The 21,810-nt window shown below is 40.1% G+C and overlaps 1 protein-coding gene across 1 annotated transcript in view; it reads left to right on the top strand.

Moving 5' to 3' along the window:
- The window catches only part of CACHD1 (cache domain containing 1), a 228,958-nt gene that overhangs the window by 108,854 nt on the left and 98,294 nt on the right, over positions 1-21,810 (top strand). The window contains exon 3 of the mRNA XM_006862460.1: positions 3,250-3,356. Coding sequence (XP_006862522.1) covers positions 3,250-3,356 — 107 coding nt within the window. The remainder of the gene's footprint in view (positions 1-3,249; positions 3,357-21,810) is intronic.

Below are 21,810 nucleotides of genomic sequence, written 5' to 3'. Positions count from 1 at the left end.
AATATTTCCCTCCAACACCATAAACTCAAATGCATCAATTCTTCTGTGGTCTTCCTTATTCACTGTCCAACTTTTGCACGCATATGTGGTTATTGAAAATACCATGGTTTGTGTCAGGTGCACCTTAGTCCTCAAACTGACATCTTTGCTCTTTAGCACTTTAAAATAAAGTCTTGTACAGCAGATTGGACCAATGCAATATGTCATTTGATTGCTTGACTGCTGTTTCCATGAGTGTTGGTGGTTGATCTAAGCAAAATGAAGTCATTCACAACTTCAGTCTTTTCTCCATTTATATGGATGTTGTTTATTGGTCCAGTGGTGAGGATGTTTGTTGGCTTTACGTTGAGGTACAACCCATACTGAAGGTGTGCACCTCTTCAATAGAGACTGGAAAATAATCCGTAATAATAGTTCTCTGGGCTCTAGGAACCAGCTTTAACTTTATCCCAGGGAAACCATGCCCTCTCAGCACTACACTTTAACCTCTCAGGCAATAGGGCTGATAGCAAAGGTCCTGGCTATGGGGACTCCATTGTGGCAAACAGTGCTCTCTTCAGGACTTGTACTGGGAAAAATTGCCAATAACTCTCTGGAGTTTCCCCTTTCAGCAAATGCTTCCTAATGTGTCACTTAGGAAGAGCAGTGTGGTATAGTGGCTCATCCTTAGACAGGGAGTGGGTTAGGTTCCTGACTTGCTGTATAACTTTTGGTATTGCTTATCTCAACTGTGAAATGAGTAGGTATAAAAGGGCTTCATAATACAGATGTACAAAATACAGATCTGAGCTGCAGACCTACCTAAAAACCACTCTGTTGTCTTGATTCAGATCAAAAGTATTCTTGAGAGGTATAGCTTTCCTTGTGGAGAAAGCCATTCTGTTGTTTTATTCCTAACAGAAATGCTGCTCGTTGTAGCAGAATTGAAAAGGCTCTTGTCTCTGTAGGACATATCAAATTTAGATGGCTGAGATCTCTAAAGATGGAACCTAAGAATCTGCATTTCAGTCAACAGCCCAGGGTGACTCTGATGTAACCAGCCATTCAGTATTTGGGAACCATTCATCTGAGCCATGATCCTTGCTTATCTTCAGAAGTTTCCAGGGTTGCCTAGAACAGGACTAGGCAATGTAGATTTTCATGGCAGCTTACCTGATCTGAGTATCTGCCTATGTGATGTACTGTGCTCAACATTATGTATATATACAGGTAAACAAAACCAACAACCCTCATGGACCATGTCTGATTCGTAACCTATTTCTGGAAATAAATAAATAACAGATGCTCATTTTATTACACATTTTGTGTGGCTGCCCATATATTACAGTATCAGAGTTGAATAGTTAACATTTTTCAAATGCCACCGTATGGATGGACTGGGCTACAAAGCTTGAAATATTTGTTATCTGACCATTTATAGTAAAAGTTTACCAACTCTAGAATCAGTGATGGACCCCAAGCCAGTTTGCCTGCCCCATGGTCCAGCTCAGTATTGACCAACACAATTCTCTATGGTGTTGAAAAGATTTTATTTACTATTAATTTAAATATTAATAGTCACTGGTTAGTGGCTGCCATTTTGGATAATTCTGGTAAGTTGTCATTATTATTTGCCTAGTCAACTTTCAGGTCTCTGCTCAAATACCACTTCCTCAGAAAAGCTTATTTCCATCTTTGTCAGATGCTCCCAGATTTTCTCACAGAATGTGCCAAAATGTTTTCTTTAGAAATCTGTTGTTGTAATATATGACATCAAGCCCTCTGACTGTATAAAAACTCATGAGGACAGATACCATGTCTTGTTGGTTTTGTCATACCACTCCTGCTTCACAGGTGTTCAAATGCTGAAATACGAGGGACAGTGAGATTACAGAATGTGGGTTTACCCCAGTTTACACACAGACAGCTGCTGCTGTGTTCATCTCTTTTTCCTCTATCTGTGGTTTTGGGGCCAGCAGCCTTCTCCCTAGACAAGCTGGAGCAGGTCCAAGGAAGAGCAACTACGTTGATGAAACAACTGTATACTTTGAGACACAGTTGTCATAGTTGATGTAATTATGCGCTGGAGTATAGGCTGGACTGAAGGGGTCTTAAAATAGAGTTCACTTCTGCTTTGAAAGATGATACATATGTAAGTACATCATGTGAAAATCTCTTCCACAAACTGGATCAGTATTATCTTCTGAAAGTGATCAAAATATTAGAATTCATGTAAATAATCAAATAAACTTGATTATAGTATCTCTACCGACTCGATGGCACTTAACAACAACAACAACCACCTATATGTTAATGGAACTTCATAAAATGGCATTTATTACTTATTGTTAAGTGCCATCGGGTCAGTTCCAACTCATAATGACCTTGTATATGGTTTCCGAGGAGCAGCTGGTGGGTTTGAACTACCAATCTTGTGATTGTAATCCAGTGTTGATCCTACAGCGCCATACCAGGAGTCCTTATCTCTTATGGTAGCATACCTTTTAACATGTTTTTAAACAACAATTGTTTAAGTTGAGTTTATTGGGCAGCATTGAGGAACTTCATGAGTCCCCTCAGGATCAAAAATCCTAAATATGTTAATTGGAAGTTTTGGCTTTGAACTTTTGTTACTTCTGGGTTAAATTCATTTTAAAAACACACTCTCAGTATGGGTTGGCATATTTATCTGTTACATGTTTTCAGATTATTGTTTGCTCTAGCAGAAAACCCAGGGTCACACATTTAATAAGTAACAGAGCAGACATCCAAATCAAGACCTTTCCTGCTCCAGAGCCAATCTTTCTCCTTCGCCTGCTGTCTTTTTTGTTGGTGGTGTTGGTCATTGGTTTTCAGCTGGGATCATTTAAAGAGTACTTCTGTTCATAAATAACATCAGATTTCAATCTGGAGTTTTATAATTCCAGTCTGAATTTGTTCACCTACTTTCTGTTTGATTGCACTAATTGTTCCTTACTTAGAGTTTATTGTGAGAAATTGGCTCTAAGGATAATTAACTTTTATCTCCTTAGAATTTTTCCTTGATTTCAAAATCTTTCTGAATGCAAACGTTGCTTGTTTCTATACTGCTATGAAGTGATTTTGTTGGTTTTTTTCTGTATATTTTAACTCCAAATCATTATTTTATTGTTTGCAGGCGATTCACTTTTATACACAGTATGATCCATTATTTTGGTTTACTTGTTTTTCTGGATTGGCTAGCCAATAAATAATTTCTTCTAATTTTGTAATTTTCTTCTGTTGTTTCAGATTTGATGGAAACTTTAACACCAACGTGTCTAGAACAATCAGCTGTGATCGACTGTCTAATACTGTTAATAGTCGGGCCTTCAATCCTGGACGAGACTTAAATTCAGGTCAGTAATCTGTTGATTTTATAAAAAAAGAACTATATTTCATCCTTTCCAAGTTGAATAAATGCATATGGTGCTGTAAGATAACCACTGGACTGCTAACCACATAATCTGTGGTTCAAACCCACAAGCTGTTAGCTGGAAGCTCTCTACAGGATCTCTTTGAGTTGGAACCAACTCAGTGTTACTTAACAAAACAGTTTCAGAAGGAGCCTTTGTGGTAGAGTGATTAAGTGCTAACTGAAAGGTCAGTGGTTTGAACCCACCAACTGCTCTACAGGAAATAAAAATGTAGTAGCCTGATTGCATACAGCTTTACAGCTTCAGAAGCTCTATAGGACAGTTTTACTCTTTACTACATGGTCAATCTCAGTGGCAATGGATTTTATTGCTTCAGACTTTTTTTAATCTAGAAAATAAAATTATATACTCAAAATTGAATATTTCTTGTTGGAAAATTGACCCTCTAAAGAGGAAGAGAAAGAAAAAAGCACAACTCACATTTACTAAATATTGTATTATTACTAGCTATATAAATTGCCATGCCTAACAAGTTGTTTGGCTTTTAAATCTAGCAATCCAAATCAACTATACAAAAAAAAATACTAAAGGAATTTCTTTGGACTAAGAGCCAACTACAGCAGACAACAACCAGAGGTTGACATACATGGCAACACCACCCAGAATTCAGTCCAGATATGGAAGGGTCCAGAGTAGAAAAAACTGTTAATTGTAAGATGCCATTGAGTTGATACTGACTTATAGCGACCTTATGTACAACAGAATGAAACACTGCCTCGTCCTGCTCTAGTCTCACAATCATTGCTATGCTTGAGCCCATTGCTGCTGCCACAATGCCAATCCATCTCATTGAGGATTTTCTTCTTTTTTGGTGACCCTCCACTTTACCAAGCAAGAATAAACAAAAAAACAAAACTGACTTTGCGGTTCAAACTGACGTTGGTGTCATTAACCTACAGCACCACACCACCCATTACATTGTTGTTGTAGCTGTTAAGTGCCATCAAGTCAGTTCCAACACATAGAACTCCTATATAGGGTTTCCAAGGAGCAACGGGTGAGCTCAAAACGCCAACCTTGTGGTTCATACTGACTTTGCAGTCCAGCGCATTAACCCATAATTGCATACCAGAAGTCTGCCCATCACATTAGGGGTGAGTTAATTAAATGGTTGACCAAATATAGAAGGCTACTTTTTAAGCTGATAATTTGGTATGGCCTATGAATTAAATTACAAATATCTAAATAACCCTTGGCAGAAAGAAAATGCTTCCCCACCCCTGCAGAATGGCAGTATATATGGAATAAAACTCAAAATTATGTATTTAAAAAAAAACCAAAAACTGACTGGACTTACTGGTTAGAAAGAAACTGGAGGAGCCTGAGACTATGACCCCCACCACAATTCAGGTTTGGACAGGGACTCACCTTCATGACCCAGCTTTCAGCCAAGCAGTAGATAGGCATATAGGAAGAACAACAGTACTTATAAGACATGCTCACTATGAATGATAGAATGATCAGTCTGTAAATCACTCAATTCACAATAAAATGTTTAAAAAAATTTTACTTGATATGACTTTTCTATCCAAAGGCTTCTTAATCCCACCAAGTAATTGGATGCAACCGTGCAATAAAGGTGTACATGATCTAAGGCTGAGAGTGGTTAGTTTTGCCATCCCACTAGGTTTAAAGGGAACTATTTCAGAAGGAGGAACAGACGATCCAAGGTTAACTGAGGAAGAAGGACATGAGTGAAGTGTAAAATCCGTACTTAAGAAAAGTGGCAGTGGCAGAGGTGGTGACATGGAGCAGCTGGCGGTATCTAGGCCTGTGGACTGAGTAAAGCTGTGGATCATTGGGCAGGAGCCTGGCTTGCAGACTGTGCCCTTTGGACATTTCCAGATGGACTAAAGGAGCTTGGTAACACTTACCCAAGCAGAGCAGAGACCACATGACCACATGGCTGAGCCACTGAAGACAAGAGTGAGGAGTGGTCTAGACGGGTCTGGTGAAAAGAGATGGGCATAAGATTCTTAGGATTCAATCGTGAGTAATTATCATGACTAATTGTGACTGTCACAGCGGTAAAGGTAGAAGTTCTGTAACAAAAAGGCAGAAGTAGATAATCATACAATCCAGGAACAGAGGACCCTAGGACCATCAAGGGAGAAGAGCACGAGCAGAATGTGGGACCCCATCCAGAGAAGCAGCAACACCAGAGATGGAGACAGAGATGAGGACATGGAAAAATAGAGCATCTGAGGACTCTAGACTCATGGAAAGAGAAAGGCTGTGTGCTGGTAGCCAAGTGCTAGTGGCCAGGAGGCAGGCTTGCAGAATGTGCCCTTTGGTTGTTTAAAGGATTATATATTCCTGACTGTTTTTGTGACATCCAAAAAATAAATAAATAAATAAAACAGAGAGAATAGAAGCAAATACTGTTGAATGATGATGCACAGAGGAGATTGTAAGCATTGCAATGAAACAATAATGTTCTCCCATGTAAACTATCACTCAGTTCACAATAAAACAAAACGAGTGAGGATTGCCTATGTTATGGCAGACAAGAGGCATTCTTGACTAGATACCTACTTCTTCCTGAGTTGTATTTCGATCCTGAATTGTACTGTGTTCATTTCCCTAACAAACCCCATAATCATTAGTACTACTGTAAGTTCTTTATGACCAGTGCAATGGATTATCGAACCCTGATATGAAGCACAGAGTGTTGCGGAGAGGGATGGTTGATATCAGAATAGGGTAAAGAAGGTTGTAGGGTGGAGGCATGTCTGACCTCCACTTCATAGGAATGGACCTTGAGCTGATTTTGAGTTTGATTCTCTTTCCCCCTGTGAAACCAACAGAAGTCAGATAATTGGCAAAAGAAAGAAATGTAAGCTTTATATCATTTAGAAATAATGAAACTGTATCTGTTAGGCACATGTTATCTGGACTAACATATAGTACATTTGGTCATTAATAGTCAGGGTTCTTTTAGAGCTACTGGGTTTACTACTAGAAAGGAAGCTAAGTGAGATTATTTTTAATAAAGCATAACTAAAGATAGTAGCAAAGGTCATGGACTGAGTGGAGAAAATGAATTATCAAAGATTCTAGAGCTGGCACAAAAGCAGAGCTGAAACTCAAGTCTTCTGCTTTCATACTTCAGTACATTCTGTCATTACCTCAAGAATGCTCAGTGTTGTTGCTGGGTCAGAAGACTGGCAGTTGAAACAATGATCTTTGAATAAGATCAAACTTCATTGTTTCCAAAATACATGATGGAGCCCAATGTTGTTTGTAATTAATATGCATATTGTTCAGGTTAACTTAATGGAAAACTATTTGAATAAAATATTAAATTAATACTTGTACAAAACCCAGAAGGAGCCACACATAAATGTTTATAGTTCTTCTTTCCATTTTAGATAGTGGGGTATTTTTTAGTTAGTTATTAATTTTTGTGTTTCACAGTCCAGTGTTTATCCTATAGAGCCAGTGTATATAAAGCGGGGAGAATTATGAAAACTTTTTAGACATGATCAAACACCTTGAAGGAATGAGTTGCTGGGCCTGTGGGCTCATATTTTCAGGGAACATCATGGTCAATTGGAATAACATAGTCTACAAAGACAATGTTCTATATCCTACTTTGATAAGTAGCAACTGAGATCTTAGAAGCTCATGTGTGACCATTTAAAGTACAACTATTGGTCATTCCCTGTCCAGAAGAAAGAAGAGTGACAAAAGTTGAAGATGCTTGGAAACTGTTAGTCCAGTGGATTAATGAACCTTGTGAACATCAGTCTCTAAAACCAAGACTAGAAAAACTAAATGGTGCCCAGCTACTTACTACCAACTGCTCTGAAGGAGATCAGATTAGAAAGTCCTGGATATAAAGATGGATAAAATGTGGAATAAAACTGAAAATCAGGTAGAGACTGGTGAGACCCCAAGACTATGATCCTTGGTCGCATTTTAGGTCTTGAACTGAACATACCTTGTGGCTCTATCCTTAGCCAAGCAATGGATAGGTATATAAAAAGGTTAACAACACTAATGAGATCATTAATGACCCAAAGGGCAGCACGTACCTAAAAACAATACATCTGTCTTGGAAGAAGTACAGCCAGAATGCTCCTTAGAAGTGAGGATAATGAGTATATTGGACATGTTGTCAGGAGGGAATAGTCCTTGGTAACATGAGGACATGCTTGGTAAACTGGAGAGTCAACAAAAAAGAGGAAGATCTCAAACAAGATGCATTGACACAGTGGCAGCAACAAACGATTCAAACATAACAGCAGTTGTGAGAAAGGTGCATACCTTGACAGTGCTTCATTCTGTTATGCACAGAATCCCTGTGAGTTGGGACCAACAGAAAGGCACCTACCAACAACAACATAAAGCAGTAACGTCCTGATGAGGAACATTTTCCATAGAACAGTCAGCCATGAGAGATCAAAAGGGTAAAACTTGGTCCAAAAACAAAGTTCAGAAGGCAGGAAGCAGCAAGAAATATGATTGAATGGAAATGTGGAACCCAGGGAGGAAATGAGAAGAGGGCTGTTGTTACATTGATGGGATTACAACTAATTTTAAGACACAAAATATAGGTGTTGCTGATGGCATTGATAATATAGTAACCGTGGACATGAATAAAAGTGGTTGGATCTTGAAGCTAGAGCCAATTCTGTTGGAGTTGGGTGCTCTTGAGTCAATTTCAACTTAAAAAGACACCATGTATAGAAATGTCCCTGAGAATTTTTCTTGACTATATTCTTTATAAAAGCAGTTTACTAAGCATTTTTCCTATAGAGATGCTAGGGTGGTTCAGTCAACCTTTCAATAGCCAAATGTTTAACCATGTAGACAAATAACTGTTTCACCACCAGAGATCCTTAGAACCAATAGTATTTATTAGTCAATTGATGGGGTGAGGCAGCATTTTTTAAAGTGTTTCATTGTTAATTATGTGCTAGTTTACATGGGAGAACATTAGCTTTACATTCATTCTATTGTATATCGTTCATTGCCATGATTACAAACCCTCCATGCATCATCAAATAACCAAAGGTTATACCCCGCAAGGCTGCCCCTCGGTTGTCAGCACACAGTCCCTCTCCCTCAATGGGGCTAGAGTCCCCAGCTGCCCCGTCTCTCCACATCATCATCTCTGGTGAGGCAGCATTTTTAACAGTAAAAGGAGAATCAAGAAAAATTATCAAGGTATTTTGCCTGAGTAGCTAGAAGCACGGAGTTGCCATTTACAGGAATAGAGAATACTGGGGGAAGATCAGGTTTGTTGAGGGGGTCAAGTGATCAAGGGCTCCATTTTGGGAAAATTAACTCAGAGATACTTAGTAAATATCCATGTAAGAACTACTCACAGACAGTTGGATGTACATGTCTGGAAATGGACCTGACTGGAGGTGTAAATTTAAAACACAATAAGAGTAACTCTGGGTAGAAAAGATTAGAAGCACTCCAGAGACTGAGTTTTGCCATTTAGTGGTCACCAAGATGAAAAGGAACCAGTGAAGGAAACTGGGAAGATCTGACATGAGGAGAACCAAGAAATCACCTCCCAGAAGTGAGGAAATGTGCTTGGAGAATGAGGAAGAAATCATTGTAGACTGTAACAATGGGCTTAAACATAGGAACAATTGTGAGGATGACACAGGACCAAGTAGTGAGTCAGTCTGTTGTACATAGGCTTCCAACGTGTGTCGGAACCAGCTCAACGGCACTTAACAACAGCAACACAGGCCAAGTAAGATATGGACTGAAAGAACCAACATTTGGATTTAGCAACGTAGAAAGCATTGGTGAACTATACAGAGGATGTTTTGTTGAATAGTTAGAACAGAATGAAAAGGTGCTCCATAAATTTGAGAATGGAAGAGTGGAAGTATATAGACTCCTGACATTTGCATAAAGGAAAGCTGGAGGGGTATGTGCAATAAAGAGGATGTTTTCAAATTTATGTGCCAAAGAGAATGATCCAGTAGCAAAAAACTAATGAGGTAGGACAGGGGACAATTGGTAGAGCCACTTCCTTCATTCGATGAGAGGAGGGGGAATCCTAAGTGAAGCATGCTGTTTGTCCAGAGTAAAAGGAAGGAAAGAAGAATAAATGGGTAGAGATGTTCGTAGGATGGTAGATATAGTGCTGGAATTTAGGAATGTTTGTTTTCTTTATAGTGATTGTCAGCATTAGGAAGCAAAGTCATCAGCTTGAGGAATGCTGAACATGTTCTTCCTTTTTGGTTTTCTTCCTCCAAGTCTTTGCACATTTCATTATAATATTTGACCTTGTTTTCTTGAACTGCTCTTTGAAATTTTCTACTTAGCTCTTTTACCTCTTCACATCTTCCATTTGCTTTAGCATCTTTACGCTGATTTCTCTACATTGGAGAGCAAGGTTCAGAATCTTTTCTGACATCCATTTTGGTCCTTTCCTGCTTTCTTGTCTTCTGACATCCATGTTGGTCCTATCCTTCTCTTATCTTCTCAATGACCTTTTGCTTTCTTTCTGGATGTTGTTCTTGATGTCATCCCACAATGCTTTTTGATCTTTAGTGCCTAATGCATCAAATCTGTTCTTGAGATGATCTCTAAATTTAGGTGGGATATACTCAAGGTCATATTTTGGCTCTCATGGAGTTGTTTTCATTTACTTCAGCTTTAGCCTGAACTTGCATATGAGCAAATGATAGTCTGTCCCACAGTCTGCCCCTGGCCTTACTTTTCCACCATCTCATTCTGCAGATGTAGTCAGTTTGATTTCTATGTATTCCATCTGGTGAAGTCCATAAAAGACAGAAAATATATCTTTTATGTTGTTTTAAAAAGCTATTTGTAATGAAGAAGTCATTGGTCTTGCAAAATTGTGTCATGCGATCTCCAGCATCGTTTCTATCACCAAGGCCATATTTTCCAACTACTGATCCTTCCTCTTTGTTTCCAACCTTTGCATTCCAATCACCAGTAATTACCAATACATCTTGATTGCAAGTTTGATCAATTTCATACTAAAGATGTTAGTAGATTTCTTCAATTTCATCATCACTGGTTTTAGTGATTAGTGCCTAAATTTGAATAATAGTGCAGTTAACTGGTGGGCCTTATAGTTGTTATAGATGTTATCCTGTCATGATTGATGATATGACATGATTGATCTGGATATGTTCTTTTTGACAATGAATGCAATACCATTCCTCTTCAATTTGTCATTCCCAGCATAGTAACCCACGTGATTGTCAGATTCAAAATGGCCACTACCAGTCCATTTCAGCTCGCTAATGCCTACAGTATCAATGTTTACACGTTCCATTTCATTTTTGACAATTTCCAATTTTCCTAGATTTATACTTGGTACAGTCCATGTTCTGATTATTAATGGATGTTTACAGCTCCTCATTCTGAGTTGTGCCCCACCAGCAAATGAAGGTCCCGAGGGCTTTACTTCATTTGCGTCATCACTGTTAACTCTTCTTTAAGGAGGCAGCTCTTCTCCAGTTGCATTTTGAGTGCCTTCCAACCTGAGGGACTCACCTTCCGGGCAGTAAATCTAACAATATTCTGGTGTTCTTCATCATGTTTCACTGTTCAGTATTCTGGTGCTGACAGTGTTTCTCTGCTATTCATAAGGTTTTCAGTGACTAAATATTCAGAAGTAGTTTGTCTCTCCTTCCTAGTATGTCTTTGTCTAGAAGCTCATCTGAAACCTGTCCACCATGAATGACCCTGCTAGTATTTAAAATATCTGTGGCATAGCTTCCAGAATCACAGCAACTCACAAGCCATGACAGTACTACAAATGGACAGATGAATGGTGGACATTGTTGTTGTTAAGTGCAGTCCAGTCATTTATGACTCATGGGAACCCTGTATAGGGTTCCCAAGGAGCATCTGAAGGGTTTGAACTGCTGACTTTGCATTTAGCAGCTTAGTGCTTATCCTACAGCAACACACCAGGGCTCCAAAGACCTGTTGTTTTGTTTTGTGCCCTCGAGTCAGTTTTGACTCATAATAACCCTGTGTGGGGTTTCCAAGGAATAGCTGGTGAGCTTGAACTGCCAGCCTTGAAGTTCAAGCCAACATTGCAGACCAGCGCATTAACCCGTAGCACCACACCAAAGTCTTATTAGTAGTACCAATCTTATCTTTGATTACTGCGTGTTTTGGGGGGGGAGCCCTGGTGGAGCTATAGGATTAGCACTGGAATATTAACTACAAGTTTGGCAGTTCAAACCCAGCAACTACTCTGTGCAAGAAAGATGAGGCTTTCTGCTTCCCTAAAGATTTTCAGCCGTAGAGTTGCTGTGAGTTAGAAGCGACTCACTGACAATGAATTGTCATTACTGGGGTTTATTAGATATGAAATCAACTGCCCAATAATCAAGAACCCTCACAAAATACTGTTTTGTTCCACTAATGTATTTGTTAAGGAAGAGATCACTAAGATGATCTGAAAAGTCAAGGGATATAGAGGAGGACTGTGATGAGAATGAAAGAGGGTGGAATTTAATTAAAAACCAGATCTCGAATTTTCCTATTTTCTAAGAGTGCATCTACTACTTTAAAAAATCTACTACTTTAAAAAATGGTATTCTCAGCACAATTGACACAGCTAGATTTAAAGCAGCAGTTTGGCAATATGCAGGTATTTGAGAACTGACCTGCTTGTATTTGAAGTTGTGTGACATTCCACCAGGCAATGGCTTCCACCCAAAGTCCACATTCTTGAGTAGCAATTTGTAATATGAGAGGACTGGTAGATGGTAAAGGGTGGCCTCAGAGTCCCCCTTTTCCTTCTCCACCAGCTCATGCTCCTTTCAGAATAGAATTAATGTACTCTGTTGGCTATCACATGTCCAGTATTTACATCAGTAAGTGTCCAGCCGAAGGTTATTTCCAATTGTATGTAATCCATCAATGGTCCCTTAATTGATAACACAGTTTCAGATTGCCTTTTAGTCTAGTTAGAAATAGACTCACATAAATTGTAAACCATTCTTAACTTCACTTTACCAAAACTAGGTCATGTGTCTATACACATACACACACTGTACAGGGGTGGTTTCTCACCAAATCTCTACTTTCTAAATTGACTTTGTGTCCCTGATTCCATTCAAATAACTAAAGTTTGACAGTGCATGTGTTGCATGATGGTTGCCAGTAATGTTTTGCTCACGTTCTTTCCTGTTTTTATCTCTCATTTCTCACTCACTCACTCTCTTGCTCTCTCTCTCTTTTTTTTTTTTTTCTTTAACATTCCTGCTGAGCTATTTTCTTGTGAGTGGCCTGATCCCTAAAGAGAGTTTATTTGAAGAGTCCAAGGAAAGTTGTCTCTTGCTCTCTTGAGTTATGCAATTGAGGTGAAAGTGGAGGTACGAGTTAGTCATTCTCACCAGAAGAAAAAGTGTCTGGACTGTCTTTATTGTGTTTGATTTAAAGAGCATTTGAAGTTGCACACTTCGATCTTGGTAGCGTTGCAGTCCTCATTGAGAAATGGGATTCGTGGGGCGTAAGGGTGTAGATAAGTCACATTACAGAGCTAAATGCTACAGGAGGTGCAGGTGGGTACTGGAGGCTATAGACTGTTCTGCTTATTTCAGTGGCTTCTTCCTTTCTTTTATTGAGCTCAGGGTTCTGGCTATGGACCGCAGGTTTTTCTCTTTTCTGGACAATAGCACGAGAACTATGCATTAACAAAATTCTCCTAGTAACAATGCAATGACTAGCCATGTTCTACCTAAAAATCTGATGTAAAAGCGTAATCAACAGCCAAACTAATGATTTTTGGTACCTTTTTATGCCCCAATAATTCAGCTCATGATTACATTAACGTCTTAAAGGACCTGAGTAATTAGTTACATCACATCTAAACACTACTCTGTAACTTAGAAACCTAGATTTATGAGGTTATGAGATTCAGTTTTTCTGTGCATTTAGACGAGATTGAGCAGAGACTCTTTCTTTATCCTGATTTTCCTTAAAGCTCTAGTCCTATCTGAGAACTGTTTCGAGGTCTAGTCTTCTATAGATTCTAACCACTCTTTTTTGCTTCTTCAGTCTTTCAGAAGATACCAGTGACCTCTTGCATACAGTTACAGGCTGTCCCAGGGTTATAAGTAATCTGACTTATAGACAACTTCTTTCCCTTTAATGTTACATAAATTTGCCCTCACTTTGAAACCATGGAACCCAGCCCTACTCACAACAATTTCTTCATCTCTTGATGTACATACAGCTTTTAAATCATTGAGAAGCCTTCTAGCTTTTTCTTGCACTAAAATAAGAACCATATGCACTGTGTTACAATTTACCTACACATTCTTAAAGACACAGTCGTAACCCAGGAACTTCCTGTGCTTTAAAGGAACCCTAGTGATGGAGTGGTTACAAGTTGGGCTGCTAACCTCAAGGTTAGCCGCTCCACAGGAGAAAGCTGAGGCAATCTGCTCCCGTAAAGATTTACAGCCTCGAAAACCCTGTACAGGGTGGCTATGAGTTGGAACCGACTCCACAGCACATTACCACCACCAGTGATGGAGTCCTGGTATAGCACTATAAAATAAGCACTGGACCACAAGGTCAGTTTGAACCATAAGGTTGGTGGTTCAAACCCACCAGGCACTCCTCAGAAACCTTATACAGAGTCACTTTGCGTCAAAACCAACTTGATGGCACTTAACTACAACTATAACTGTAATGAAGTGGTAAAAGTGCTCAATTACTAACCAAAAGTTTGATGATTTTGAACCCATAGTTGCTTTGTAGGAGAAAGATGTGGCAATCTGCGTCAGTGAAGATTTACAGCTTTGGAAACCCCTTAGGGAAGTTTCACTCTGTCCTCTAGGTCTCTCTGAGCTGGAATCAGTGTGATAACAGTGGGTTCCATTATGATTTTTCTGTTTTGTTTTTGGAAGTTTTTGTGTGTGAATTGAGTGAATATTTACAGAGAAGACCATCAGTTTTAAATTCAACAAATCGTACCTTTTGTTTCATCTCAATGATTGTAATCCCCTCCATGGAACAGTTCTGGTACTTCTTCCCTGTGGTTCCTGCTTCCACTTCAGTCTTCTTCTCATCCCTTCTTAACTTTATCCTGAGGTAAATGCTGCCCTTTTGGTATTGAATGGTTGACCATTCCATGGTGAGCATACCTTACTAGTGTTGCTGTCCCCCCTAGATACCTCTCTACTGTCGTTGTTATGTGCCATCAAGTCAGTTTCGACTCATAGCGACCCTGTACAGGGTTTCTGAGGCTGTAAATCTTTACGGAAGCAGAAAGCCTCATCTTTCTCCTGCAGAACAGCTGGTAGTTTCGAACTGCTGACCCCGATTTGTAACCACTATGCTACCAGAGCTGAAAATTGGGCCATGAACCTAAGTTCCATTCCAGACCGAAGGGTCATCGAGGGCCACCGTCTCAGGTTCCTCCTGTCTCTTTCTAATCACTAAGCTCGGTTTTTTCTATAGTTTTAAGTTTTATTCCACATCCCCCCCCCCCATTTCTTCCAGGACCTTTTAATGCAATTCCTTTCAGTAATAGTAGCCAGGCACCACCTAACTCTTCGGGTCTCAGAAATCTTGATGACCGATGTTAGTGTGCTCCATTGGTCCATTAGATTAGTTGATTCCAAGCATCTTCAATTCTCATCGCTCTTCTTCTGCACCTTTCTTCTGCACATGGAGAAACCAATAGTTACACCTTGGATGGCTGTGCATGTAAGATCCCAGACGTTGCTCAATAAAGTAGGATGTAGAACATTGTCTTTGTGGACTGTATTATGCCAATTGACCATGGAATTCCCTGAGATTGTGGTCCTGAGGCCCCAGGCTAAGAAATCTTTGCCTTAAGATGTTTGATAATTTCTAAGACATTTTCATCATTTTGCCCCCTGTATGCCTGGTATAAGGAGCTCTGGTAGCTTAGTGGTTACGAATCAGGCTGCGAGCCTCAAGGTCAGCAGTTCGAAACTACCAGCTGTTCCGTGGAAGAAAGATGAGGCTTTCTGCTCCGGTAAAGATTTACAGCCTCAGAAACCCTATACAGGGTCGCTATGAGTTGGAACCGACTCCATGGCACATAACCACCAAGCACCATGCCTAGTATGGAGTCCTGCTGTAGTGCTTTGGGACAAAACACTAGACCACAAGGTCAGTTTGAACCACAAAGTCAGCAGTTCAAACTCACCCAGCTGCTCCTTGGAAACCCTATATAGGGACACTGTGAGTCAGAACCTACTTGAAGACACTCAACAACATGCCTGGTATGGCAATGTAAAATAAGCACTGAACAGCAAACCACAAGGTCAGCAGTTCAAACCCCCAGCCACTCCTTGGAAACCCTATACAAGATGACTGTGAGTTGAAACTGACTGGACAGCATTAAACAATGTGTCTGTGGGTATTCACCTTTGCTGCAGACCTGTGTGAAGCATGTTGTTATTGTTAGTTAGTGTCATTGAGTCAGTTTCCAAGGAACGGCTGGTAAGTTGGAACCACCAGTCTTGTGGTTTAATGTCCAGTGATGGTTCTGTCCTCTGTCAAATTCTTATATGTCTGTGGGCTTACTGCCACTCTTCTTCCCATACCCGTTCAGCCTCTGTATCTGTCCACGTATCTACCCACAGAACACTGTTGTTCCAGAGTTGTATATATAACAGTATTTACCGTGTGGCATGGCGGGTTAATGCACTGGACTGCAAGGTGGGTTTGAATCATAAGGTTGGCAGTTTGAGCTCACCAGCCACTCCTCAGAATCCCTGTACAGAGTTGCTAGGAGTCGGAACCGACTCTACAGCACTTAACAACAACAACAACCTCTATTCCTTGTAACCTTTACAATTCCTTCCTGTATCTTCACAGCTCTTTCACTGATCTCCCTCTTCTTGTTTTTTGTCCTTCCCATCAACCACGTTTACATGTGGCACTGTGGGTTAATGTACTGGACACAAAGTCGATTTGAATTACAACATCAATGGTTCAAACTCATCAGTCGCTCCTTGGAAACCCTATACAGGGTTGCTATGTGTTGTAAACAACTCGATGACAACAACAACCCTCTAGCCAATGAATTGCTCTCCCTTCCATCTCACCCAGATAACCTTCAAAAAATGTTTCTTATAGCATAAAAACCTTTTCTTGACTTTTTACAATAGTGATCTCGTACAATACTTGTCCTTTTTTGATTGAATGTTATTACTCAACATAACATCCTCCAGGTTCATCCATGTTATTATGTGTTTTGAAGGTTCATTGTAATTCTTCACCGTTAAGTAATATTCCGTTGTGTGTATGTACCAAAGTTTATACGTTCTTTCATTGGTATTGAGTTGGTTTAGGAGAATATTTTTAAACAATTTTTACTGTATAAATCATAGTAAAATATTTTTTAATTTAGAGATGCAGATTAGGAAAAAAGAACACAGTCGCACTATAAAACACTTAACAATTTCTAAAATGTTGTTATTGTTGTGTGCCATCGAGTCAGCTCCTACTCATAGCAAACCTGTATAAGTTTTCCCAGGGTAGCTAATGTGTCTAAACTGTTGTTGACCCTGCAGTTAGCACAGTTAGCAGTCCAGTGCTTAACCCTATAGCATCACAGCTCTGTTATTAGCTATCTATGCTCAAGGTCCTGGTGTGACTCTGTGGGATAAGCACTGGACTGCAAGGTCAGCATTTCAAACCCAGGAGCCACTCCTTGGAAACTTTATATAGGGTCGTTAGGAGTTGTAAATGTCTCAATGGCACTTAACAACAACAACAAAATGTGCAAAGTCAGCGGTTCAAACTCACCAGCTACTCCTCAGAAACCTTACCCAGGGTCGCAATGAGTCGGAACCGATTGGACAGCACTTACCAGCAACAACAACATGCATGTATGTGTGTGTATGTAATACTGCCTCATGATACAAGAAGGAGCCCTGGTGTTCCATGGGTTATGCATTGGGCTGCTAACCTCAAGGTTAAAGGTTCAAACTCTGCAGCCACTCTGTAAAGACTTACAGTCTTGGGAACCTATGAAGCAGTGCTCCTCTTCCCTTTAGGGTCTCTGTGAGTCAGAATCAACTTGATGGCAGTGGGATTTTTTCCTACTGTAATTCATCATAATGAACATAGCCTACTGTAGTGTTGTACTTAGCAAACAGATCCTGAACGTTGTTTTGATATAACGTTGTTTTGTATCACCATGGCGATGCTTGTACAGAAAATTGAAATCACCAATCTGCTCTGGTTTAGCATTTAGATTGCCTCAACTTTCCACTGTATAAAAATGCTATATATCATTGCTCCCTGGAAGGATTTCAGGTGACCACTGTTCCCTTTTATTTGACTGTTTCTTTAGCAACAGACATATGCAAACCTCGTTTTTGAAAACGTCCTCCTTTGTTTTCTCTGAAGGTATTCTCTGCTATTTATCTTCTTCTGTGCTCTGTGTGTCATTTCCTGGATCGGGTCCCTAAGGGTAGGTATTCCCCCAAATCCTCCTCTCTTTACCATCTTCCTCACCTCACTAAATGTTATCTACCTAAATAATGCCCAGTTCACCCAACACCTCAGCTTTCACCCACATATGCCACTGGTTTCCAAATTTCTGTTCCAGCCCTGACTTACTCCTGAGTGTATTTATTAAATACAGAACTTTCAGGCACCTATCTCACTATGATTCTTTTTACATACAATAAACTAAAAGCAAACTTTCCTCTAAATTTACTTTCCAACCTGGTTTCATAATTATTGCTACCTCCATCCCAGTTATACTGGAAACTTCTTCACCCTTTTCTGCCTAGTGCTTATTCAACTTTTGTCAACTTGCCTTAACTTGAGTTAGGGATTGAATGAAAGTGTAAGTGAATAAGTATCTGCCAAGCACTTACTAAGTGTTAGACACCTTGTGGAGTCCTGGTGTAGCGCTGAAGGATAAGCACTGGACTATAGGTTCAGCGGTTCAAACCCACCAGCCACTCCTTGGAAACCCTATACAGGGTTGCTATAAGTCAGAACCTAGTTGATGGCACTTAACAACCACAACAGCAGAGACCTTGCTGAGCACATTGATGGTTCAATGATAGAATTCTTGCCTCACATTGCAGGAGATCTCGGTTCAATTCTCGGCTACTGTACCTCAGACAAAGCTACCACCCATCAGCGGAGGCTTCATGTTGTTGTGATGCTGAAGAGGTTTCAGCACAGTTTCCAGATTAATCTGGACTAGAAAAAAGGCAAAGAAAAACTAATATATCACACTGGTCCAATCTGCAACCAACCATGGGGATGGTGCAGGACGGGGTACTATTTCATTCCATATGGGACACCATGAGGCTGAGGCTGCTTTGATGGCAGCTGACAAAAACAGGCACCTTGCTGAATCTTTGCCTAGGCAATACTCTTCTTGTTTGTCACACTGGTATAGATCTCATTATTCTGTTTTTGTTGAATGGGAAACTTGACACATATTCCATAGTTGAAAGGTATGTCTTGAGTCCTATTCCTCCTCTCTATTTCTACTGCCAGAAATTCAGATCTCCATTGGCTTTCAAAAGGCTGGCTAGTAAGGAACTTCTTAAAAGGTCTTCCTGCTTCTAATCTCTTCTCCAATATATCATGCACAGCTGCTTCTGAAACATTTTTTTCCCCAAAAAAATGAATGCCTTCTTTTGATCGAGGTCTTTCAACTCCACCTTCTGCTCTCCTTCTTCATACACTCTGAGGAATCACTTTGTTTCTTCACAATCACCATTCTCCGCCACTTCTCTTGGTTTTCTCATGTTACAGTTTTGTCCTGGAATACAGTGCTTACCTTCTGCCCTGTAAAATATTGAATCCCTCAAGGCCCAACTTCTGTGTCACCTTTCTCGATTCTTATAGGTCAGAATTGCTTATCTGTTTTCCAGGAAGCAAATTCAGCAATTGGAGATATGCAGCCTTTGGAGAAAGGGGAGGAAGCAGGATGAGTAGAAGGAGCAGATGGGCTGTGGTACAGTCTCAACAGATGCCTCACACCATCCCCATGGAGCTTGGGAGTTGTGTTGTCCCAAATTGGGGCAAGGAGCTGAACTTCGTGTCCCTGCATTGACCAGTCATTGGATATAGAAAGAGGGGATGGTGGCACTGAGCTAATATGCTACCCAGTGAACCAGATAACTTATTTCTACAGTTTCTGGAGGTGCTGGTATCCAGCACTCTGTTCTCAGTTCTTTTCAGGAAGTTGAAGAGAGCCTTGCTCAGTGACACCATCCCCTCTTTCTATATCCAATGACTGGTCAATGCGGGCCCCTCAGGTTGGAAGGCACTCAAAATACAACTAGCTGCGTACTCAAAGTAGAGTTGGCATGACTAAATTACTATATATCCTTTGTTGTTTGTAAAGTACCATCGAGTCAGTTTCAACTCAGAGGGACCCTGTATAGGGTTTCTGAGAAGCAACTTGGTGGTTTCAACAACCAAACTAGCGCCATACCAGGACTCTTATATATGTGTAGAGGCCTCCCACAATAGACACTGACCTACCACAATAGACTTCTTAACATGAAGAGATGTGTTTTCATCACTTTATTCTGCCTCATAACACTTTGAACACTTTATATCTAAAACCAAACCTATAACCTCCTCTGTACCCACCCAAACCTCTTCCTTGGCTCATGTTCCACGTGGTAGGTAATGGCAGCTTCACTTTACCAGATAATTAACACAGAATTTCTACCCTGGAACTCACAGCCTAGTGTACAAATGTGTGTTGGAGAGGGTAGGGAGAAGATGAATTGGAGGACAACAACCAGTTAACAAGAACAATAACAGTACATTGCTAAATATTTTAAGGATAATGATAACTTTGGGGCATTCTGGTTGCTTTATTTTAAAAAAGAAAAGAAACAGACAAACATATCCTCTGGTCCCCAATCTAGTGAAAGCAGACTTATTAAAGCTCAGGAATCTCTACAATCAAAAAGATGATTGGGAACTCCATCTGTATTAACTTCTGTTACTCCTTCCCTGAAGATTTAAAGATCACCTAGGACTTTTGGATCCTCTGGGCATGGCCTGCTAGAAAGGAAGAGTGTAGAGCAATTGATTCCATATTGATTTTGGATTGTCCAGCTTGTTTTGAATTTGTTGAACCCATCACCAGGCTATTTCAACTCAATCAAAGTTAGAAGTGATGGGTTCAGGGTGTTTTGTTTTTTGCATCACAAAATTTGCCATGGAACAGAATTGGAGATTTAAGGAGACCCATTGCTTAGTATTGGAATCCTGGTTTGGCACTGTGGACTAACGTGCTGGACCACAACATCGGTTTGAACTGTAAGATTGACTGTTCAAGCTCATCCACCACTCCTTGGAAACCCTATATAGAGTCACTATGAGTTGGAACCAACTCAATACTTAACACACCATTGCTTAATATTCAACTAAAGCAGATCCATGGAGACAGGAAGGGATCGCTGAGTTGTCCTTGAACTAGCTAGGATGGTCAATATGGTGGCCAAACCACTGAACTCGATGGTATGAATCTCATTCAGTACTCAGGGATTTGGTTACCCTTCTGAGTCAGAATGCTCTTAGTTATCAAATGAGAATGCTAATATCTCTTTGGTCAACCTAACCATTCTGGCTTTTGTAAGTTAAATGTGTTTGGAGAAATTAACCTCTCTAGGTTTTGATTTCCTGAAATAATAAATAAAATGTACCTCACAGGGTTGTAGGAATTAACTGAGAAAATAAATAGGTAAAGGACTTAGTAAAATGCCTGATACTGGTCAAGTACTGAATAATATGCTTACCACTTCTAAGAGAGCATAAACAGTATCCGAGGGACTCTGAAATATGACGTCTTCAAGAACATATGGTCAAATAATACTTAGGATATGGAAATTGGGGAGGTGTAATTGGGTGTGTGCCAGAAGTGTTGTTTGGAGTTCTCAGAATGTTAACTAACTTTGTTCTCCAATATTTGCAATTGCAGAGAATGCTATTGAATGGTACTGTATAAAATCTGGTCTCTGAGACGGATTTGCGATTTTGTGTGTCTATTCCTCTGTGTATTTAGGACAGTGCTTGTACTCAGTATTTGGCAAGCTGTGGGAGGGTGGGCAGCTTTGTGTGTTTTGCTGAGTGGTGTTATGGGCCAGCCATCAGAAAATCCAGAATATTTTTAGATAGGAGGCAACAAAACAGTGTTTTCTCTTTATCCCTGCCTCTGGTGTATAATCTTGTTGAGAAAAACAGAGTCACAGACCAACTACAAGTTTGTTATCCTTCTCTGTCTCATGCCCTTGTGGTTTAAGCATTAAAGTGGACAGGCACAGAGTTTGGGGACTTGGTTGGTTTTGTTTTGACTAGAGAGGCAGATGACATAAGAACCAGTCAGATGTAGATGGTAGAATTGGAAGGAAAATTTTTGAGGGCTAGGCAA

This window comes from Chrysochloris asiatica, unplaced genomic scaffold, assembly GCF_000296735.1.
Source record: "Chrysochloris asiatica unplaced genomic scaffold, ChrAsi1.0 scaffold00048, whole genome shotgun sequence".
Lineage (NCBI taxonomy): Eukaryota > Metazoa > Chordata > Mammalia > Afrosoricida > Chrysochloridae > Chrysochloris > Chrysochloris asiatica.
The sequence above is the reverse complement of the archived record's forward strand: the minus strand, read 5'-3'. Positions and strand labels throughout refer to the sequence as shown.